This window comes from Sinohyriopsis cumingii, chromosome 15 (genome assembly GCF_028554795.1).
Source record: "Sinohyriopsis cumingii isolate HCF-2022 chromosome 15, ASM2855479v2, whole genome shotgun sequence".
Taxonomy (NCBI): Eukaryota; Metazoa; Mollusca; class Bivalvia; order Unionida; family Unionidae; genus Sinohyriopsis; species Sinohyriopsis cumingii.
The window spans coordinates 27,630,259-27,656,055 of NC_142975.1; the positions used below are offsets into that span (position 1 = coordinate 27,630,259).

Genomic DNA, 25,797 nt, shown 5'->3' on the forward strand with positions numbered 1-25,797 from the left:
CCTCACTAGATTCTTGGAGAAAAATGGGATTCTAAGTTCTTGCTCCCGAGGGCTACCTGAAACACCATAAAAACATTTGTCAGGGTCAGCAAAGACCTTGTCTCCTGATAATAGAAGAAAGCAAGACATCACTATCCAATTCATAGCCTTTTGGCTCAAGCAGACGATTTGCACAGCATATTCTGAGATCTTACGGGATCGGATAACCTCCTGAAAATACCAGTCCGTGAGATTACAGCCATCTATGCGATCGTCGCATTCAAATATAAGCGTGCGATTCGCGACGTTACAGAATCTGTTGATTGACATGCATAGTTAACTTTTACGGCTTTTATTTCCGTGATTTAGCTTCGCAGAGAAGAGAAGTGAAGCTGGTTGGTCTGTTGGCAGATGCCCACATGTACACCAGACCATTATAACGTCAGCAAAGCTTCGTTATGGACATTGGGTTAAAGCTTTTCTCGATTCGCCCTGAAATTAATATCAGTTTGGAAAGAAAATACGTTTCTCCTTATGGTTTATCCAATGCTCCATAATAGTAACGTGTCGCTAGGAATTATTCTACAGTTTTGCTGCCTCTCATTTGGAGAGTGGTTTTGTCGTTCACATGGTGACCTATACCATAAAGTTCTCTGCATGGTGATCAAAGTAGAGCCTGGTTGCTCATTCATTTACTCATTCTATGTCCATTCTCATAATGCGACTGTGAATGATGTAGTGTATTCGACCAACATTTTTTTAATTATCATAAAGTATGCTTCTCCAAGAATACTTACGTGATCACATTCAGATTAAGTCTTCCCCACATCAACCTAGCATATGGGAGAATCCTTGTTTATGTATCAATTTAACCCAAGCCTAAATCAGTATACATCCCGTATACGGGTAGCCTTCTAGCGGTGACAGTAATAAGTATAGCAGTTTATTGAAAGAGTTACTTCACACACACACACACACACACACACACACGAGCGATCGTTAAGCGATCTGTATGTTTTCTTGGAGAAACACAATTTACATTAAAATTTCCATTTCCTAGACTGTCTTTTCCTATGGAAATTGAATCACATTCAAAATGTTAGTGGCGTTTTCCTACCGGAAAATGTGGTAAATCGTTTTATTTACTTGTCTTAATGTGCAAGCTTATCATTTCAAGTTTAATTTTTTTTTGAAAGATGAAAGACGAATTTGTCAGCAAACTGGCATGATAAAATGACAGGCATACTATTTGGGTATTTCTAAGCATAGCTATTGATATGCTAGCAGAACTGACCCAATTCGGCTAACATGTAAATTGTTGGTCAGAAAGGTAAACCCATGTATAAACTAGTAAAAAAAAAAAGTGCACAGTACGTCACAAAAATGCTCTGAATTTACTTTTGCAGTATATTTTTCTTTCTCGATCTATTTTAATCCACAAAACCTGATATGCACGAAAGTCAATTTTATTCGCATTTAAGACTCTCGTGATTGTAAAAGAAAGAATATTACGCATAAAGTCAGATCAAAACATCTTTATTTAATTTAATGGCCACATTTTATGCTAAAATATACATTACATTTCTAAATAACCTTGTCAATGGTTTTCACCAAAGCAATTCAAACAGTGCCGTGCAGTTTAAAAATGGTGGTCTCTGTTGCAATATTTGGCCAACTAATAACTGAATATGCACAACAATTCATAGCTCCATGTGTGTTAAATCCCAGAAGTATTTTTGTATAATAGGGAAAATAGGAGGAGGAAGACAAGGAGGGGAGGAAGAGAAAATTTGCTTTAGAGTTCATTTTCTAAAAGTGAACATATATGGCCTCATTTTCGCTTACCAAGGCTCTGATATGTTAACCTATCTATCTATCTATCCTTATGTTACGTGTTTAGGCTCGAATAAACAGTAACAAAAGAATGAGTGAAAACAACAAGCTTTGAAAAATTTAACAAATTATTTATTTATTTCCCTGTAAAAATATTGTAAAAACGAGAAAATAAGAACTTACAATTTTAAGAATCAAATCTAAAAATAATCCAAGAATAATCCACGAATAACATTTTAGAGGTCCTAATAATAAAATGTTCTAATGAATTCAAGTTCGAGACCCGATGAAGAATCAGAGATGGAAGGCGATGACCGATTCTGTATCCTTTATGGTGTTGGAATGTCTACAGTTCTGTGTTATTCACAAACAATAATCCGGTGTTAGAAATCCTAATATTTTTTTTAAAGAAATTTCTTTTCTCAAGAATTCTGTATGAGTACTCAAAATATTTACAGAGAAACGAATTAATCTTTTAGAATCCAAATAACTCGAATAAACATTAAAATGTAATTCCCAAAATGACACAACTAAAGAAACACCTATACGTCCCAGTGTTTAGTAGCCATACTGAGATCTCTCTCTCTCTAAGCATCACTATTAAAACTAAGTAATGCGCAATTTTGGAAAGACCTAATTGCGAAATAGAGGATCACGTGATCATGTTTACATATAAAAATGACGTAGCCCCAGTATAACCTTGATAAAAACCAATCAATGTGTTTAAATAGTGGCTGTCCATGTTGATAAAACATCATCGGGTCACTATCACGAATGACCAGCTAAATTATTTCCTCTTCTTTTTCTTCATCTTCAGTTTAAACACATACTAATTGCTACCGATTTCTGCTTGTTTGAAAACATATTAAGTAATCAAAAACCAACTTTAAAATCTCTCTCTCTCTCTCTCTCTCTCTCTCTCTCTCTCTCTCTATATATATATATATATATATATATATATATATATATGACTTTTTTGTCTATGCAGCATGAACTTTCTAACAGGTTACTCAGAACTCTTAAGTTTTACCATAATTTTGTCTGTGTGTGGGGTTAGCATGTTGTTTAAATTTGTCTTTGTTAATAAAAAACAACACACACCGCAATTAAGATTTTTGGCTGCAATGTGGACTTTAAAAAGCAAATGGATTATCTGTGCCTTTTGTAAAATAAATAAATTGTCGGTACGTTACTTTTGAAACGTTGCGTTCTTTCGTCACTTTTAAAATGAAGCCGTTTCTGTTTATTTTATTGTTATCATTAAATCCACGTCACTCCCAGCCAAAATGTAAATATTTACATTTCCATGGAAATACCTATACTTTGTTTCATAAAAATTAGTTTTATCTGTATGGTGAGTACATTCACGCATGAGACATGCGTACCGTCAGCAGTGAAGGAAAAGAGTCAGAGCTGAACTTGTCTTAAGCCATAGAGTGTAAAAGACCCAGAAAATCTAATATATGTTGGGTATATTGGCATGAGCCCAATTGATCGAGTCACTTAAGATATCAACTATTGCAGGTGCGCAGGCCCATGCTTTAACATCCGGTACAAGCCTATTATCATGGAGACTGAAGGTGTTGTACCAAAGAAAATTATTCCTGATCAAGCGGATGCCACCCTTGATGATGAGAAGGCAAACCAGGAGGGGCACTTTGTAGGGGCCACTCTTCAGATTGACGGGACTGCTCCCACTGATAACGACCCTGATGTGGAATTTCGGGGTGCAGGTCTTAGTAGGAATCGTCCAGGGAGCACGATCGGACGCCAAAGTGTTCGGTCTACCACCAGTAGAACGTCGATGAGACCGGGATATATCAAAACAGAATATGAATCGAAAACTTTCTTCAGCTACAAGGTTTGTATACAGTAGTTACCGTCTAATCCATTTTGAATAGTACACGTGTTGAATACGATAAGATAATAACTATGTAATGTCGGCAAGGTTTAAAGCAACAGTTCAGCAATAGCTGTAATTATATAATTCGACAACAAGTCGGATCATTTTTATTTTTTTAAATTTTTACTGTGGAACATTTTTGGTGTCGGAGACAAACGACGCGTGTCACTATCTGCGCTGGAACTTTTAGCCTCCTAGGTTATTGGCGTGACAGTTTTTAAATTCTGACGCATATATGCAAGCGGCCCGATAGTCCATTAGAGTCAAAGGCTGAAAATTCTTGCACAAATATTGCCTAGTATGATATCGTCGGTCTCCACCAATAATTGGTCTAATCATCCACATAGCTTTTTAATGACATTACATTAAACAGTAACGACAATAAATCAGACATGATTTACAAGACATACAACATAATACACAGATACAGTTAGACAAAACACACATCTTTTAACTTAAAATATATGCAAGCAAAGCTTGTTAAAAGGCAGCCATTGAAAGTAAATTTAGTATTTGGTTAAATTAAAAGTCAAAGTTAGGATAATTAACAGAATTTAAAAAGCTGTTACTAAGTAGTATGTATAAATATATGTTAATTGCAAAAGCATGACATGGGTCTAAAAGCATGATGCAGGTTATGTAGCAAAGAGCAGGGTACTTGATAGTACATGCACACATAATAAAACAAAATCATGACAGGGTAGTTACCTTTTAATCCATTCTATTTAGTACCCATTTTAGATTTATTTAAAGTCAGTATGATTTAAAACTTCAGTTGAGCATCAGCAAGTATACAGCAGTTATGTTTTAAAACATTTTATCACTTGAGAAAACAATTTTTATTTTTAGTAGATCTGTATTTACATGAAAGGAAACCTTCAAACTATTTTTACTGACAATAAACAATAAAATAACAATATGTAAGGACAAGGAGTGGCAGGTCTCTGCATGTATGTACAGAAGGCACACACATGTACTATGTTTATGCCCTGGATCAGGAAGCATATACACACCTGAATATTATTGATTATTAGCGTATGTGATCATGTTATTGAATCATTAAGTATAAATTGAGATACAGTACTACTGATTTTTATCCATTTGATTTTACAATGTTCTCAGTAATAATAATAGTAATAAATACTTTGTTATGAGGGTGACTGTGTTATAATATACAGTTCTCCCATTAGACCCTCAGCATGAACAATTACAATACCAAACAAAATAATAAAACAAAATAATAAAGTTTGAATTCTATGTCCTTGTCATTGGTTATAAAATAAGGAGTTTTGTGATACATATGCTGATTTTATGTTCATATATATTTCTTTTATTTCCTGATCAAATAAACATATTCAGAAATATTTTAGTATTTGAAATGTGTAATTTTTTTTATGTTCCTTGTTATTGTAATTCTGTAAAACAATAATACTTTGCCTTTATCCATTTCTTTATTTGATTGCCAACCTTTCTAAAAATGGTATCCATAGATCTGATCACATTATAAGCTGATTTGTAAGTTGTCTGTCACTGATTAACTACTGAGCGAAATATGTAGTGTTACAACCTAGGGGCAAGAAAGAGCAACAACTAGCAAAAAAAAAAGGTTGTATAATTTAATACATGTATATACATTTATTTACCTAAAATAAAAAACAAAATCCTAAAAGTCAATTCCAGTAGGTCCAATTAATCTAAATACAGCCCAGAGGTATTCCAAATGAAAACTGTGATGTCCTTATGTACCAACACCACAGAAGAATCACACTTTTAAAATCCAAATGTCCTTGAATGTTTCATGATAAATCCATACTGCTATTTACCTGTGAATGCCTTGGAATAAAAGGTACACACTGTAGCTTCAACATTAAATAAATAAATCAAGCTACTCATTGTATCTCTTTCAAGTCCAGTAATTTTAAGAATGAGAAATTCTGTATAAGAATACTTTTAATATCGGAAGATAACATGCAGTAGTCATACAATATAATACGAAGCTTTAAAATGAATCATTTAATTTTTAGAAATATTCAGCAACCAAATCAGCTGCTTTATTCTAACTAATCAGGAACTAGGTTGGGATCCTTTATAGAGAAACCCATGACCTCCATTCATGATACCTTGGAACTTTTGAATGAAATTGATATAAGCGCTTTATGACTCATCTTTTAAAGTGCAGACTATGATGTTAGAATAAATAGCATTATAAATGTCATTAACTGAATGATCCTTATTAAAATCATTATTATGAAATTAATATACATAATATAGATGCACATAAAAGTAGCTACTGTATAGTCATCATGTAAGACAGATGGGCATATGATGGTATTTGCGCACATGTTGGATGAAGTTGTCATGATCGGCAGTCCATCATTTGATGTCTACAAAACTGACTCATTATCCTGGAGGAATAGGTCCTTATCATCATGGGTTTAGGATCTCTACTTTAAGATCTAACTAAACCCCAGATACAAGGTTAGAGGACTAGAGAGGATAATGCTCTGACCTACAGGTAGCATTTGATCTGTACATGATTAGTGATTAGGTACAAGAATTTAAAGTTACAGTTGTTCATAACTAGTATCTTTTTTGGACCCTGGGTTGCACACCCCTATACAAATTGTTATCACTATCCCACTTGTCATATAATGATTTTATAAAAACAGATGCACATAAATCTTAAGTATGTGTTCACTAGTCCAAAACTTGTAGAGTTTTACAGAAGTAGTAAAAAGAAATGAGATGGAAGAAAGAGTACTTAGGTTGTAAGCCATACCAGTACTGTGTATGTAGAAGTAGGGTCTTTAAGGGGACAGCATATATCAGAAATAGGCAGTATTAAGATTCTGTATATTCCATGCTGAAGCTATTTGTGATGTCTTTGAGAGGGTCATCCCTGTTACTGTTTCTTTATCAGTTATTGATCTACTGTTTAAATGTAAATATCACAGAGACTGTATGTTCCATACTGAAGCCAGTTGTGATGGCCTCAGCTGGGTTGTCTCTGTTATTGTAACTTTTACTCTCGAAATATACGCATCACAAGTACTCCGTTCCACTCTTAAGCCCATTAAGATGGCCTCCGGTGCGTTGTTTCTGTTATTGTTAATTTGCCAATTACTGATGTAGTTGAAATATAAGCATCACAAGTACTCCGTTCCACACTTAAGCCCATTAAGATGGCCTCCGGTGCGTTGTTTCTGTTATTGTTAATTTGCCAATTACTGATGTAGTTGAAATATAAGCATCACAAGTACTCCGTTCCACTCTTAAGCCCATTAAGATGGCCTCCAGTGCGTTGTTTCTGTTATTGTTAATTTGCCAATTACTGATGTAGTTGAAATATAAGCATCACAAGTACTCCATTCCACACTTAAGCCCATTAAGATGGCCTCCGGTGCGTTGTTTCTGTTATTGTTAATTTGCCAATTACTGATGTAGTTGAAATATAAGCATCACAAGTACTCCGTTCCACACTTAAGCCCATTAAGATGGCCTCCAGTGCGTTGTTTCTGTTATTGTTAATTTGCCAATTACTGATGTAGTTGAAATATAAGCATCACAAGTACTCCGTTCCACACTTAAGCCCATTAAGATGGCCTTCAGTGCGTTGTTTCTGTTATTGTTAATTTGCCAATTACTGATGTAGTTGAAATATAAGCATCACAAGTACTCCGTTCCACACTTAAGCCCGTTAAGATGGCCTCCAGTGTGTTGTTTCTGTTATTGTTAATTTGCCAATTACTGATGTAGTTGAAATAAAAGCATCACAAGTACTCCGTTCCACACTTAAGCCCATTAAGATGGCCTCCAGTGCGTTGTTTCTGTTATTGTTAATTTGCCAATTACTGATGTAGTTGAAATATAAGCATCACAAGTACTCCGTTCCACTCTTAAGCCCATTAAGATGGCCTCCAGTGCGTTGTTTCTGTTATTGTTAATTTGCCAATTACTGATGTAGTTGAAATATAAGCATCACAAGTACTCCGTTCCACACTTAAGCCCATTAAGATGGCCTCCAGTGCGTTGTTTCTGTTATTGTTAATTTGCCAATTACTGATGTAGTTGAAATATAAGCATGAGTACTGTTTGAAGTGTTTAATACTGAATTGTACCTCTTTTGTTTGTCAGTTACTCATGTAGTCTAAATATAACGATCACAAAGACTCTACCCCCTCCCCCACTACATTGTCCCCATTATTATTACTTTTACCATTACTGATGTACTGTCTAGTACAATATTTGGCTGGATGTACTGTGTAAGCATTAATCTAGTGCAGTATTTGGCTGGATGTACATGTACTGTGTAAGTATCAGTCTAATGAAATATTCGGTTAGAAGTGAGTTCAAGTATCATTCTAGTGAAATATTTGGTTGGAAGTACTGTATAAATATCTAGTGAAATATTTGGCTGGAAGTATTGTGTAAGTATCAGTCGAGTGAAATATTTGGCTTGATGTACTGTTTAAATATCAATCTAGTGCAGTATTTGGTAGGAAGTACTGTGTAAGTATCAGTCTAGTGCAATATATGGCTGGATGTCCTGTGTAAATTGCCAATATCAGTTTGATGTCATGTGTAAGCCTTTAAGTTTTAAAATACCTATAGGAGTTTGAGTAATATTGCAGTGCTTAATGTTTAGAAATTGGGGTGGGGGTCAGGAAGTCTAAGGTCGCTCACTAAATTTATATATGAAGTACGTTCTTGTATTTAGAATGTTGCATAAGTAGGTAATTATCTTTCATTTTAAACTAACATTGCCCATGGTCAGGCCACTGTGTTGCCGTAACCCTCCATGGCATATCTGTTGGGTTCATAAATTGGAACTTTTGAGATCCACCCTTTAACCATATACAGTGTATGTACACATTTTGACATGAAAAGGCCAAGTCATTGGTGCAACCATGCTGTTGGGAGACTGGCCCTTTGGTCAGATCTTAGAGAATATTCATAGTCCAACATTATATATATATATATATATATATATATATATATATATATATATATATATATATATATATATTAGGACTTAGTGTCCTGTTGAATCCTTGCCATTAAGACAGTACTGTCCAGCTGAATTATTTCATTAGGATAAGGAGTGCTGTTCCAAGGAATTCTTTCTTTAAAACTTCACATCATGTTGAATCCTTGTCATTAAGACACAGTACTGGCACATTATATTGCATCAATACATACATAGTACTGTCCCAAATATAATTCTTTCATTTAGTTGATGTTTTAATTTTTTGACAGGAAAGTGCATTTGATAGTGCTGTTGGAGCCTGTAAGAAGGAAATTGTGCCAGCTATTGATGGAGAAGTACAAGGAGCATGGCTGCTGACTGAGTAAGCAGTGTGATCAAGGCATTGTAATCAAGGCTTAAGGTGGACTCTTACACGAATCAAGGAATACAGTATATACTTTTTACCCTTGTAAGGGGAAGATATGAAGATTTTTTCACACAAGGCTAGTTATGGTCCATGAGGTTAACAAGACTTCATATCTCTGCTTAACAGTGCACTACATTTTTTATTATACTGAATCAAACAAGACATGGAAACATGAAATCATGATGGAGAGAGGATGTGTTTTCATTGTTAGGTTTTGCAATGGCCTTTAGTTGGTGTTTTTACAGTGGTCATCATTTCATTCACTAGTAATTAAATTCGTCTTGGTATTTTGTTAATTGCCCCTGATGTCAATCAAATTAATAAATGCAATAGACATAGGAGACAGCTAATTACTATCTTTGCATTGGCATCCAGGCACATAAAAGCGTAGATATATGTAGGGGTCACTCTACCAGGCCAAGTGGGCCACTAAGTTGCCTAAAATAATGTAAACTTCACCTTCTTCTGTTTGGAAAGTGAAAATGACTTTGCCCTGTGATTTTGACATTGACTGACTGTACTTTTTGAGATGCCCCCTTGCCTTAGCCAGGTTAGATCTAGTGTTGAGTATTAGCAAAATGTATTCATCAAGCCATCAGTAGCTAGGCCTAGTTATGATATCAATTACGCTGACAAACTCTAGCACATTCAGAGTCATATGTTTTGATAGCTGATTGATCATTAACCCTTCCAGAGTAAATTAGCAACTATCTGTGCCAGATTTCCATATGTTATCCCTCGATGATGAAACATAGACTTGTGTTTTGAAGCTTTAACAATAGTATGTAAATAGCAATTTGTGTTTTAAGATCAGAAATTAAAAATTATTAAGTGAACCAGTAACAGGGAAGTAATGGTGAACATCACTATGTCTGGGAAATACTAGTTTATTGTATTGTCTCTTTTTGTAAATCATCGGGGAAATATATTCTGAAAAATATACAATTCATAGAACGCAAGGCCTAGGTATTATGTTATTTAAGATTTAACTTTAAAATGCAATTATGTAGGTCAGAAACATATGGGACAATGCTATGTTGTGGAATTTACGAGAAGCGTTGTAAGGTCAGATTGTTTTCTGACTTGACTCATTTGTGAAAATATGGAAAAAAAGCAGCGAAGAAGATGCTATTTAACCAGTGCCAAAAATTACTACAAGTACCTAGACAAATAAATAAACCACAAATATGCAATCCTATCAATCAACCCCTCCTTCTAAAAATAGATGCACTCATGTCTATATATTTGATTAGAAATAGTTCAGTTCATATACTGACTATAAAATAGCCATGTCTGTAATTTTTTGCATTGTAGTGTGTTATGTATGAATACTTATGGTATTGTTTTATCCACAACAAAGAAATGAGGACTTACAGTATGATTTAAAGACACATGCAGTTACCCTCGTGTACATGGTTTAGGTACAGGGGTTGTTTCAAACATGTTTAGAAATCTTTGAAAGTGCCATTATATATGCTTCCAGATTAGGTCACTAGCAGGTGATATTCTGCCCATTTTACCTGGACGATGGGCCATCTGGCAGTTTCTCCTATAAGCGATCAAAAAAATTTGCCATTTTTAACAAGGCACACTGAAGCAAAGTCAACTAATAAATCACAAATATAGATATTAACAGAAGCCTGATTTGCATTCTGTGTATGTATGTATGCAATTTTTGTAAAAATATCTTGAGAGTCAATGAATTTATTTCAACTTCCAAACACCATAAAAACTCAACAGTCAATCTGCCTGCAGACCACAAATATGGCAGCTGATGAAGTCATTCAGGAGCTATCTAGTCTAAAACAAAAAACATAAAGAAATTTTTTAAAAAAATTGATTAAGGGTAGTTGATTAAGCATTTAACTCACAATTACAATAATGTAATCTGGAATACTCAGTTAAAATTTGTTACAATGTAGTTTCTGTTCTCTTTTAGAGTCAGTCATTTGACCAGAATAACTCTGGACGTGAAAATAAAGTATTGCTTAAATCTATTGTTAAATGCAGATATGAATACTGGGAAAAAGAGGGCATAATTCAAATAAGAGAACACACATTATATATATATATATATATATATATATATATATATATATATATATATATATATATATATATATATATATATTGCATTTCTTGCTTTGCGTCCACTTCTCCATGTTGAGCTGTCACTTCTCCCTGTTCTATCCAAAGTGAGAAGTCATTTCTCCCAAAAATTATAGTCTAGCTTGACCCCTTTATATGTTAAGCATCACCACATCTCAGGCATTCTTCCTGTGTTCTTGGCAACATATTTCAAAGGGTGTCACAACACCTACCTTGTTGGGTGGGGACTAACTTTGTACATAATTATTTTCACAATCTTGGTTGAGTTTTTACATTTAGCTCATTTTGTTTATACCATGTAATTTAATATAATCACACTATATATCAGTGGTTTCCTAACCTTTTTTGGCTGCAACCTTATAAAATAGATTTTCTGAGCCTCACAACCTCATTACCATATTTCAATAAGTTTTGCCATCCTAAAATAAAATCCTGACAACCCTCCAGAATGTCCTCACAACCCTGATTTGGGTTGTGACCGCTGGGTACGAATGCGCTGCTGTAGATAGATAGATAAATAAAGTGGTTTTCATTTACTGTCTATACTTGCTTAAAAATTGAGTCTTATTGCAAACTGCATAATCCCAGATTTGTCATTGCATAATGCACTGGCAGATCTTGGTCTTTGCAGTTTGTTAGGAGTAATCAGTGTAGCAGTCAACATAGATGCTGATATGTTGGTGTATTAGTGTGATTACAGATCAGTCATTTTGTTTGCTGTTGGACTTGACTTATAAGTAAGTATATATGGTAAATGAAAATTCCTTTATCTATCAACAGTGTGATTATTTAAATTAACACTTCCTTGCTGCCATGTCATTAATTTGAAACAGTTGGAGATGGCGTAGCAAGCCATAATGCATGTACTGTTGACTTTAATACCTGTCATATTTCTTTCCAAAAGTCAGTTTATTTATTTCAATTGGTGACTTGGTGAAAAGAGGCATGCCTTTTCAGATGGTTTCAGCTGGATAGTATAACTTTGATTTATTAGTTTGATGAATTGACGATCAGTTCAAAATTTAGACAAGAGCATATTTAATTTCAACATGATGATAAGCAGTAATATACCTGTGTATACTAAGAGCTGTGTGTATCATTTCACTGTAGATTAATATACCTGTGTATACCCAGAGCTGTGTGTATCATTTCACTGTAGATTAATATACCTGTGTATACTCAGAGCTGTGTGTATCATTTCACTGTAGATTAATATACCTGTGTATACTCAGAGCTGTGTGTATCATTTCACTGTAGATTAATATACCTGTGTATACCCAGAGCTGTGTGTATCATTTTACTGTAGATTAATATACCTGTGTATACTCAGAGCTGTGTGTATCATTTCACTGTAGATTATCACAGTGCAGTGATGCACAGAGAAGGTCATAGTTTATTGTAACTGAATTGCACATGACATTGTGTGCACTCACTGGATAACTGTTGACGTGTACTTGGGTAGATATTATTAAAGGAATTTTCTTTTCTAACATGAATTGTCTGTGTAGTCAATGCCTGGGTATGGTCAATTTTATTGTCTTTGTAACCAAAAAATGATGATTTTCTCTCTGTAGAACATCCAGATTATTTAGTATCATTGCAGAGCTACATCTGTCTACCTTTCTATAATACCACCCACTTTAGTGCATCATACATTACCTTGACGCTACAGAGGTTGGCAGTAGGCTACTACCTCCTGCCATGTAAACTCGTCGCCAGGGGTTAGTGTGTTAATGACCACATTATGTTTTGCATGTGACATAATGACTACATTTTATATTTTTTCAAATGGGTAATTGGGTTGTACATGTAAATGAGTAGGAATAAAATGTGAAAACTGCATGAGTACCTTACTATTTGTATCATTTTGTTTCATAATACTCAAAAATATATCCCCTTTATATTGCTGCTAAAAGTAAGATTTACATCCATGATTTCAAGTTGTTTTGCATAGATTGTATTTGGGATCAATCAGTTTTGCTGAATTTATTTTTTTTCTTTCAGGATTGACCATTGGGATATTGAGAGGGAGAAAATGGTACTTTTGTGTGAGCACTCAGTGCTGATTTTTAGATACAACTTTGTCACCTGTAAAGTGGAATATTGGAAGCGAGTTCTCCTGCACATCATTGACACGATCTTTGTTGGGGATTTTGTCTACCCAAATTATTCCATTATGCCGTGAGTATATCCTACAGCCTCATTAAGGTTGCAACGTTTACAGGTGACAACACCTTAGTTTAGGTTACCCTTGTCAGTATTTACAAAATCAGTAAATGTGTGAACACACCCATAGTACTTCTGGTGTTAGCAGATATGCATGTCCAGGCAGTTTGTCCACTTCCATTTTTTCTTTCAGTATTGTTATGTGTTTAGGCTCTAATAAACAGTAACAAGAAAAAAGTGAAGACAACAAACTTTGTAAAATTTAACAATTTGCTTCCCTAGAAAAACAAGGTAAAAATGGAGAAAACAAACTTACGGTTTTAAGAATCAAATTAAAAAATAACCCAATAATAATCCAAGAATTAAAAATTAGAAGACCTAGTAATAACATGTTCTAATTAATCTAAGTTCCAAGTCCCGACGAAAAATCCAAAATGGAAGGCGATTACATATGCTATAGCCAGTGTAGTACTGATGTGTCTACAGCTCTTTGTTGTACCACGGAAAATAATATTTGTGTGATTGAATTCCAAATAAAATTTCAATAAATGTCTTTGTCCAAGAATCCTGTATGAGCACTTAAATATTCTCCAGGGAAATGAATTAATCTCTTATAATCCAAATAATTTGAAGAAAAAATCTAAATTTAACTCCAGCTGGTCACAACAGAAAAAAACACCTTTCAGTGTCAAAGGTAAAATGCCCAACTTGCTGGTTCATTTCAGGAAAACGATGATCCAGTCTAAGTAAGATGCAAAATAGATACCCATATAAAGGTCACGTGATCACTTTCTATAAGCTATTTACATGTCTACGGTCATGTACTCCGGTACAGCCTTGATCTTACTATTATCAATCCCACATTAAGAATGAATAATATAAAAAAAGTTGTTTACTTCATTCTCAGTCAAGGCCAGAAAGTAGGTCAGTTTTTAGATATAAAGTTCTATTATTAGGTGTTTACAACTAAACAGTTCAGTCGAACTAATTTCTGGAAAATATCAAATTCCATTTAACAAAATTACATTAATTTAACATGTAATGAAATTTAAAAAATTTAAAACTAACAAACAGACAGATAAACTAAATCAAATATAAATTAAATCAAATATGCATAACAGTGCATATGTAGCAATGAGAAACAATAATAGATGATCCTAAGGATGTTTTACTTAAATTATCAGAAACTGTATATTCAAAAAATGTTGAATGGAGTGCGGTATTGAATGCATTGTCAATGGCTTTCATATAAATAGCTGTCAGCTATGACCCTAACAATGCAGAATGGGGAAAGGTCAAATTGCAAATCAGGCAAATTAAATGGCATAGTTTGAGTTGTTACATACTGCATTTAGACATTTAGGTACACATTGCAGCCTTATGGTCCTAATATGAATAAGTTAATAAATTTTTAACAAGAATTTCAGGCACAAGTAATGCAAGATTTAACTACTTACAACATTATTTCTTTATCCTTAAAGCCCAGGGATTCTCAAATATTTCGGACTTGGATAAAACATCGTTATGGAAATTTCTGCATTCATTTGACCAAATTCAGCAATGTTGTCATTTTTGGCTTGATGTACGCATCCAAAGATGATGACTGATGCACCATGATTTATAATTTATCATTTTGCTTTAGACATTTTCCTTTGGCTTATTTGTGTGTTAAGATGTTTTATTTGATAGATTATGAATCAGTGCCAATTTCAGAAAATTGCCAGTAGAATTCCTGCTAAGTATGCTATTTATTGGCATACAGGAAAATTGTGTTGCAGTTCCATCAATGGACAGTCAGTTGTCATTGAACTATATTCAATAACTAAAAGTGACTTGTGTAAAAACATTTGTTGTTTGATAACTATAATCAGACCTTTGAATGAACATTTTATTTAATTTTAGATGTTTAATGTCAGCACTAAATTGCATTATAATGAAACCTGTTCTTAGAGACCATCCCTTGTACCAAAAAATGGTATCTCAGAAAGGTGGTTTCTCATTAGAATATGTGCAGGAAAATTCTGGTCACTTGTTACAGATGGTCTTACCAAACAGTGGGCTTGCAGAACAGAATTTACTGTATAACTAAATGCGATTAATAAAAAGGCTTTTTAAAAAAAACATATCTTGGTTGTGTTTTTTTGCAAGAATTATTATACACTTGTCTTATTATTAAAAGTAGTACAGTGGAACCTGTCTTGAAAGACCACCCATTCTGCCAAAACATAAGGTCTCTCATGACAGATGATCTCTCATAACAAGTCATAATACAATATGATCAACAAATCTGTACACAGATAACCTGGTCTCAAGACAGGTTTTACTGTAATACCATACTGTCTATTATTACATGGCTTTGCTGTCTCTCTTCCTGGTGTAAGTTTAATTTCACAACTGTTTTAGGTGGAACCATTTAAAAAAAAGAGTGTATCACTTTGTTGAATAAATGCACGAGTAGATCTTTGTATACACTTATTTCCAGTAGCACTGTATCTAAACTTGGAAAGAGGAAAACAAACACTGGAACTGCATCAAGAACTTTAATGGCTGTAAACCTTTGGACACAATAAATTTTATCTGTTTCCCAAGACTTGTATGCATGTAAAAAAATATTGCATTTTTGGTGTCCCAACACTTCTAGAAACAACAAATGTCAAGACAAAATTGGCAAGATAAACCTGTCATGGAGCAGTGTGCAGCTCTTTCAATAACTGTGTCAATAAACTGTTAAAAACTACTGTGATTGTTTTTGTTATTACATTGCATGTGAATATTTTCCTATTTCTCCAACTTGAAATTAAATAAAGGTAATAAAGACTTTATAATTTGTGGGCCAGTTATAGTTTACCCAGGAACCAGGCTGCACGATAATGTACAGTTTTCAGAGATCTCAGAAATGCTTAATTATGTGTATTTGGATGCCAATTTTTTATCTGGGACACAGAAAATCAGGAGGGAGTCCTCCGTACGCATGTAATAGGTGTGCGGCAAAATTCAAAGACTTGCCCGTCCTGCTTGAGCCACCTGCTTTGTGGGAAAATGTGTTGATCAGTTAGCTGTGCTAATATTTACAATGACAGAATTCAGTGACTGAAAGACCCCTTGATGTACATACATGTTGCCATTTTATAAGAGTACATAAAAAAGAACACGATTCAATAGCTGGGTGGCAAGTTCAAAGGCTTTGACTGGTGGCCGGGTGGGAAAATGTACTGATATTTACAGTGATTGAATTCAGAGGCAGAAAGACCCAGAGATGTACCTGTGGTCATTTATAAAAGTACATCAAAAAACAACTTTAGCTTTCGTTATTGTGTTCATTTCCGAATGTAGCGGAATAAGCAGTGCACGTGACCTCAGAATCAAGACATGTTGAGACTTAGACAAAATGCCATTTGTAAGTGGGTGACAAGTCGCCTGAAAATCTAAAGTTTGCCTTCTTCTGTTAGGAAAGCGGAAACAACTTCGCCCTTTTATTATTTAAGGTGTACATTGACTGACCATACCATATTTTTTGTTAATGCCCTCACCTTAGCCCAGTTAGTTCTAGTGTTGTAGCGAAATGTATTCATCAAGGCATCAGTAGCTAGGCCTAGTTTTTATATTAATTACGTTGACAAACAAACTCTTGCCCATTCACAAGCATTATGTTTTGATAGCTGATTGACCATTAACCCTTTTCTGAGTAAGGTAGCAACTATCAATTTCCTGCAGGATATCCTTTGATGATAAAACTACAAACTTGTGTTTTAAGATCAGAATCGGTGATCTGGATATTTATTAACTGCCTGTTATACACTATTTTGTCATAAAATTAGTTTGAAACTGTAAGTGAACCAGTAGGTCTAATGGGAAGTAATGACAGACTTTGCTAAGTCTGGGATGTACCAGTTTATTGATTGTCTGTTTTCTTAAATCATAGGGCATGATATCCTTTGATGATAAAACATACAAACTTGTGTTTTAAGATCAGAATCAGTGATCTGAATCTTATACACTATTTCGTCATAAAATTAGTTTGAAACTGTAAGTGAACCAGTAGGTCGAATGGGAAATAATGATCTATGTCATGGCAAGAAGCCATTGAGATCTGCAGGGTTTGGAACTGCAGTTTGTGAAATTATACTGGAGGTAATTATACTATGCAAACTTTTGAATTGAACACAATGTTTACCATTGCTACATCACTCTTGAATTAATCTTGTGGACTTTTATATGCATGTTTTCCAACTTAAAAATAACTATGCATGCAATTTGTTACACTTTACTGAAAGCTGGTGTAAATTAAGGAACAAAATCAACTGCATTACTGAGGTGATGTTAAGGTGGCAGGTTTGCTAAGTAGAAAGAATTGCCACTTGCAACAGCTTTGATTTTTGTTTTATTATTTTAATATTTTTAACTTTATTTGTATACAGTGCACGTGAACATGGAGGTGTGAAAATCTGCTGGAACAATGGTGAAATGCCATCCTTTGGTCAGCGCTGGAACCCAATATGTGCCACTATTCCATGGACAATATTTTCACACCATCCTCTTCTGTACAATCCAAAGGAGAATGAAACAGTCACCTACAACGTGGATGAATTCTACGAGTCTCTGATTCAGCAGGTCAGCAAAGAATACAGTAACAAGCGACCAGAGGAAAAAGTCACAGTCATAGAGGGTCCCATTGTGATTGAAAGCTATGCTAATCTGGCATCCATGATTTACAATCAGTCATCTGTTGGCTTCTGTAGAGATAGAAATGGAGTTTCTTTCTAAATTGTTTCTTGTCATTAGTTTCACACTGGGTTTTCTGTGTAAACTTCTCTTTTCGTGCCTCATTCATTTTCCTTTTTGATTCTGAATGGATATTGTTGAACTGAATCATCCATGAACATTCCCAATAGAACACTTTGCATGAATCATCCTAATTCCAATTTTGGTCAATCTAAATCAAACTTTTTGTTGTGTGTGGTATGGTGAGACATATCAATCAGTGTCATGATGTAATTGGCAAATTATCATATAATTTCTTAGTGCATGTTTGAGCTTGAGATTTTGTGCCAGCCAATCACAAGGAACTTTACATTTATAACATTTGATTGGCTGAACATAAAAACTCAAACTCATGCTCACTGTTTTATGATCTCCAGGTTATGTTTTTATACATGTTGTTTTTTCTTTTTAGCATGGGCTTGACATGAATCTGTCTAACTTGGATACTTTACGTTGTTGTGAAAATATTCTGCTGGGTTTTGCTTTATGACAAATTAGGATGGACATATGTAACACAAGTTTTCAAGGATTCTCATGAATGTAAGTAGGCATATATGTCAAGGATACTCATGAATATAAGTAGGCATATATGTCAAGGATTCTCATGAATATAAGTAGGCATATATGTCAAGGATTCTCATGAATATAAGTAGGCATATATGTCAAGGATTCTCATGAATATAAGTAGGCATATATGTCAAGGATTCTCATGAGTATAAGTAGGCATATATGTCAAGGATTCTCATGAATATAAGTGAGCATATATGTCAAGGATTCTCATGAGTATAAGTAAGCATATATGTCAAGGATTCTCATGAGTATAAGTAGGCATATATGTCAAGGATACTCATGAATATAAGTAGGCATATATGTCAAGGATGTAGTCCTCTAAATGCATTATTTTTAAAACATAAGCCTGGTTTTAATAGATGAATCAGACACCTCATTTGTTGATAATCTAATTTAATTATGCAGTCATTGTAGGAACTTTAAAGCAGGTTTACCATCCTCAAATTTTTTAATTCCTGTGTCACAAACAGAGATAACAACCATTCTGGATCTTGCAGAATATTACAAATTTTTGTGATAATTCTGCATTCGGAATTATTTGCTGCACTTGCATTTTGCTGTTAGATGCCAGACAGATAAGGTATGGCCTGCATCGATGATCTTTCATCCATTCATCATCTTTCTACATTTGCTTGTTATTAATCTGGGGACTACATTTCTGATTCAACTTTGATTCATTGTCGAGTATAAATTCGTGACTTGAAGGTCTTAGAAGCTTTTACAAATGAATGAGGTACATGCATTTTATTGAGGTGATCTTGCATATGTTTTGTTATAATTGATACAGCTCCGTAGACCATTTTTCTTATCCTGTTTTGCTCAGATTTAAAATGCAAGCTTGTATCATTAAGGTCACTTAAGTAGTGGATAATTAGTATGCATTAATGAGGTGATATTGCATCAAATTGATTAAGCTTTTTACCACTTCGGAAGCCATATCTTTTTATATGATTTTAATCAGACTTTGAAATATACATTTAAATCATCAAGATCATACATAAGTTTGCTAGTGAGCAAAATTAATGAGGTGATATTGTTTATCACCCAGAAAGCTTATTTCTGATCTGATAGGTTAAAACTTGGAATGTCAGCATATAACATTAATATTTCTTAAGAGTTAAACAATGAACAATATTAGTGAGGTGATCTTGCATAAAATTGACTGAGCTTTTTATGCTCAGGAGATTATATTTTTGAGCTTAATAATGTATATGTAAATTTTATTTATATATTTTTTTAATGGTTTACTGAAATGTGTCCCATAATTCATTTCATATTGATTCTCTTTTTTTTTTTGTTTGTTATGGATATGCAAATTAGTGTCATTTAATTTTAAGTTGGTGATTAATTTGTAGATGTACCAATTGTAGATGTACACATATCTGTCATGAGTTGTGCATATTTTTGTTGTACTTCAGATATATGGCCTCAGAGTAGATTACCTGTTACTAATTGATTTATCTGCTTTAAATAAAGAATTATTATTATTATTATTATTATTTATTATTATTATTAAAGGATCATGACAATTAATTATCCCATTTTTTAAAAATAATTGTTACCATGCTGTATTAAAATATGTGAAATTGAAATGATCAGAGCTTTGGGAAATAATTTATAATACTAAATACGACTGCTTAGTGAAATAGTCATTAAGTTAGCAGGTGAATAATATTGGGACCAATTGGACCTTGATTTCTGTATAAAATATTAAAATGACAGAGGTAGAATAGCCCTAAATAAAGTAAGTAGACTTAAATAAAAATCATAATAACATTATGCCTTATTGCATCAAAAAATGTCATGCAACATTTAATTACTTTTAATCATCTGCAAACTTGTTAATACATGTGCATAATTAACTTTTAATTTGTAGCCATTTTTGTGCTGACATACCACTAAATTGTAAGACATACATATATAGACACATTATGCCAATGATGCACCATAAAATGTGGCCACCATTATTCAGAATATAAATCCTTGAAAATGACTCATAACTGATTGATCAAACATTTGACCAAATTTGATAGAATGCTTCCTGACATTAAGAACTGTCCAGTTTATACAAATAAAGCCCTTTCACCATCAGACATAGCCATTTTTGCTAAAAATGAAAAATTCATTAAAGACTTTTTGACAAAAACTGCTAAATAGAATTTGACCAGACTCAACAGGAAGGGTCATGATATGAAGGGATTTCAGATTTATGGATATAGCAGTCAACAATCAGTTTTTAAAAATGTTCAGTTTGGGGGTTGTTGTAGTGGAATTTTTAACACAGTATTGGCTTTATCATGCCAAGATAATGGGAGCTAAGTGGCTTTTCCAAGGAGATATTGAGGCACCTGACCTGGTCAGGAATCAACCCTGTAACACTTGATTTACAAATTTGATGCTCTACCAACTACCAAGTCTTCCAAAATACACAATCAGATATGACGATGTTACTAAAAATAATGTTTTCCTACTTAAATGATCAACAGAATTTGACCACATTTGACAAAATGCTTCCTGACATGAAGATATATTCTAAGTTCTTACAAACTGTGCCACTTCTCTATCAATTATGATTTCTGTTACAAAAAGTAGATAAATCATTAAACAAGTTCTTCTCGGGAACTACTCAACAGAATATGGATTACTTTAAGAGAAAACATCCAAACATTAAAGGCTTTCAGACTGAGGCTGATCTGCCATCAAAAATCATTACATGGTTTCATTTCAACAAAGCACTCGTCAGACTTCGACCAAAGTTGTCTGAAAGCATATTGGAATGAAGGCTTTTAACATTATACCAGTGATGCTCATTCAATATCAGATATAACTGATAAAATCTTGTAAAAACCACTCAACAGAGTTGTACCAAATTTGACAAAAAGCATCCTAGAGTAGAAGCTTTTCACATTTATACAAACAATGCTGATCTGCCATCAAATATGGCTGCTATTAATGGACAGAAAAAAAATGTCAACAACTTATTTTAAAACAAAAACTCATTAAAATTATCAACTGTACAGAAGGCATCGTGGCAATAAGGCTTTTCATTATTGGACATATGATGTTGATATGCCATCAAATATGAATGAAGATATAAAACAGAAACCTATAAATAATGTTTTTTTCGTAGCATATGCAATCAACAGTATTGAAAGGAATTTCTAGGGAAAGTATCTTACTAACCTAGACTTCTGTACTAACTGGTCTTGCACTTGCTATGAGGCAAATGTTAGCCAGTTGAGTGATATTGGACTCACTTTGGTCTCTTGAGAATCCCATTTCCTTGTTTTTTTTTGTGAGCTTATATTGTGACTCCATTATGCCACATTGCTACTGTGTTCTCTGGCACTTACACATTTTCACTTCTGGTTAACATATTCAGTATATCACCCATTCCAAATATTGGCATCTAATAATTTAGTACATGGCTGCCTAATGAAGTTAAACACAACATTGATTTGCAGACATTGGCAGTTTTAAATTTTGTTGTATAAAAAGTTTAAAATTTAAACTTTGTCACAACAGATTCAGATCCAAGGTTTTGAATATTAAGAATGGTGTACACCAGGCATATCTAACTACCTACAGAGCACAGGCTAGATAGTGATTTTTAAAGCTACACTATATGAAGTGTAATGTAATTGGATAAAACCAGGTCATGGGCTAGATGCAGCCTGCAGGCTATACATTGCACATGCCTGTTGTATATAATAAAATTTCTACAACTATTAACCTCTTGCAACCAAACATGCATTATAAATACTTTTTGTGAGTAAGCTGTGTTATACACCAAAATTTGGTCACTGTGATTTACTTTCTACATGTTATTTTGAACACTATTTTAATGATACTGACTTATTGTTCCCTAAGCAGTGTATTTTGTGAAGAACTCCTTACAGCACAAGCTTTGTTGTTATATGCTCATTCTATAACTTAATGTGCTCTAAGCTATGTTATATACTCTATGTTGTTATATGCTCGTATTCTAAGTTGTTATATGCTCATGCTATAAGTTATAAATTGAATATGTTGCATTCTTCCTTACTGAAATTTTGGTTCAGAAAAATCTTCTACCCAGACTGAGTGCATTTTTTGGCATAAAGGAATAGTACTCCTTTGAGCTGTTATTACTTTGCATTATTAAAATGTGACTAGGAGTAGTTCACAATTCTTTGAATGGTATATTTCCCAACTGTTATTAAAATGATTGTCTCCTAACTAAATGTCAAATTGTTCCATAATATATATAATGGTAATGGCAAATTTGTTTCATCTGTTTATGTTTCTTTTTAGAATAGCAGATAGTTTCCTGCAGTACTTAACTTTAAATTTGCAAGCTCCCAGTAAACACAACACAAAACATTGAATACAATTTGGCTCTCTGGCATGTAATCAAGTTCATCAGCAGAGTGTTTACCATTCAAATCAGTTTCAATATTACATGGTTGTTTCAGTAACTTCTTGAGATACATGTCTTGTTAGCTATACTTGTCATAGAGCATAAGAGCTTTTGTAATGACCTTTTATCTGGTTTCCATTAGTGCAGAGATTTTTATTGCTACTAGTAAACTACAGGGAAGATTGTCACTAAACTTTACATATACGTCCCAAGGTCTAGTAGGTCTTAAATGGAAATAGTGCCCCTTGAACATCCATTATGGCTGCCATAGCAGCCATTTAGAAAATCTTGTTAATATTACTACTTCTAAACAGAAGGTCATGTTGACACAATGTTTTTGCAGAAAGTCTTTTTATTTTGTTGGTCCTAAATGAAAATGGTGTCAATCTGTTCCAGTCTGGCTGCCATGATGATGCCCTTGAAAATCATGATGTTGAATGGATGTTCATATTGTCATGGGATTTGAACACTCAATAAAATGACTAATGACCAATGAGATGACCAACTAATGACCAATGAGATGAAAATGGTACCCATCAGACATCCAGTTTGGCACCACAGTCACGAAAATATTGTTATTGGTGCTCTTACTGAACATATGATCAAAGTGGTGAACAACTTAAAAATCTTGTTATATAGTTATTTTTTCCGAATGGATAGTCATAGTCCCATAACTATTTATTAAAAGCCTTTGTATGATATCTAGCTGGTCTTGAATAAAAATTGTGCTGATTATACATTCATTATGATAGGCATGGTGGACATCTTGAAAGTCTTGGTCTACTAAATTCTCTTCTTTGTAGCAGGTCCCAACTGAAATTGATGCCATTGTGACCTTCCAACTTTGTAAACTCAAAGAATACCAAATTTATTTTAAACTATTTCTTGCAATATGTAGCCATTATTCTGCTAAAATGATAAAGATACAGCATCTAGAATGGCTGCCATGATGACCATCCTCAAAGTGTTTATACGGCTACTTCTGTGGATGGATGGTCTTATCAACATGTTTTAAAAAAAATTACAACACTACAGCTATACGTAGCTGGTTCTAATGAAAATGGGACCCCATGACCTCTAACACAGTCATTTTGATAATCTTATTGTCGCTACTTCTCTTGTTTGAATAGTGGTATTGACCAGGGCTTTCTTTATAAAAGAAATACATTACCTGATAACATTAGAAAAGAAATTTCAGAAAAACAATTTACTTTTTATTACAGCATTTCTTGCAATATTTTAGTGGTTCTGAATGAAAATTGTCCATATCTGAGTATCAGCATATTTACAGTTTGTCAAGGATTTTTGAAAACCAGACCTAATTGACCTTAGGGTGAAGTCAGATGTCATTGCTTGCATTTCTTTTACATCCTAAATATATGAACACAGAAACATATACAAGTGCTTTTGACCGGACTTTGTATTTAGATTCTATTGAACAAGTTGCTATTCAGCACTTGGTCATTTTGGGCCTCAGGTTGCTGAGTGGTCGAAGCACTTGCCTTTACTAATCACTGCCTCCTCACCTCTGTCCACATGAGTTCGAGTCTCAGGCTTTGCCATGTGTGTGAGTTAGCATGCCATTAAGTTCCTATGGGGTGGTGGTTCTTACCAGGGTTTTGTCAGATTCTTCCTCTACCAGTTATACTGGCCACCAGATATAACCTATTGTATGCTGAAAAATGGCATTAAACCCTCAACAACAACAACTCAGATATTGATATTTAGTCATTACTTGGGATTTTACTCATACTGGCAAATCAGCATGATAACAAACCAGTATGAATGGACTTTTTATAATTTGTGTCTTGTTCATGGATATATCTGGCAAATACCTTGAATTATATCACTAATATTGTTTATAGATTTAAACAAACTTAGTATATGGTTATGTCTTGAAATTGTTAAGTGATTTTCTGCCCATTCAGGTAAAAGAGCAAAGGTCATGATAAAGAAGTTTGTTAATGTACTTACAGCAATATTATTATAGAAACATAATAACTCAATCACAATCTAAAATAAGTATATGGGACCATATTGCCTTGTGAGCAGCATGTTTTTCACTGAGGCATTTAAGAATGCCTCAAATCTTTCAATATCTTAAGTTTAAAATTTGTCTGAAACCACTGTTTCCTAGCAGGCAGTGTTACCTGCTAAAGTTTTGCAATTGAAAAGGTGATCTTGCTGTTTTTCTGCTGTCAATTTTGTAGACTATTATAAACTATTTAAATTACTGATTGCATGTGTATATATATATATATATATATATATATATATATATATATATATATATATATATATATATATATATATTGTGTGATTTAGAAATAAAATTTCAGATTGTGAAGTTATTCACCATATGGTTTGTTGTTTTACTTGTTATACAGTTGTGAGAAATAGGTGTCACTTTACTTACAGCAGTGTAAAAATCATTGGTGTTCATATGTTATTTATTTATCTCCCCATTTTCTTAACTCTTAATATATGACAATAATAATTCATGGATATTCTTATTTGAAAAATATTGATGCCACAGTTAGGTTGCAGTGATTAATTTTTTGTGCTCTTATTAAGTTTTTTTTTATCAACAAAGTATAGATGAGACATATGGCTCACTTTTATTTACAGTTGTTGTTGTTGGTATCATCATCAAGTTGCACTTTTGCATTTATCCTTTTTTGTCT

At 33.6% G+C, this 25,797-nt stretch overlaps 1 protein-coding gene across 1 annotated transcript; it reads left to right on the top strand.

The window, feature by feature from the left end:
- Positions 1-3,286: 3,286 nt before the first annotated feature.
- LOC149781456 (tumor protein p63-regulated gene 1-like protein) lies at positions 3,287-25,468 on the top strand. The gene is made up of 4 exons (XM_089935543.1): positions 3,287-3,673; positions 8,972-9,063; positions 13,222-13,398; positions 17,802-25,468. The coding sequence occupies exons 1-4, from the start codon at positions 3,380-3,382 to the stop codon at positions 18,145-18,147; spliced, it is 909 nt and encodes a 302-aa protein (XP_089791669.1). The 5' UTR covers positions 3,287-3,379; the 3' UTR covers positions 18,148-25,468.
- Positions 25,469-25,797: the final 329 nt, after the last annotated feature.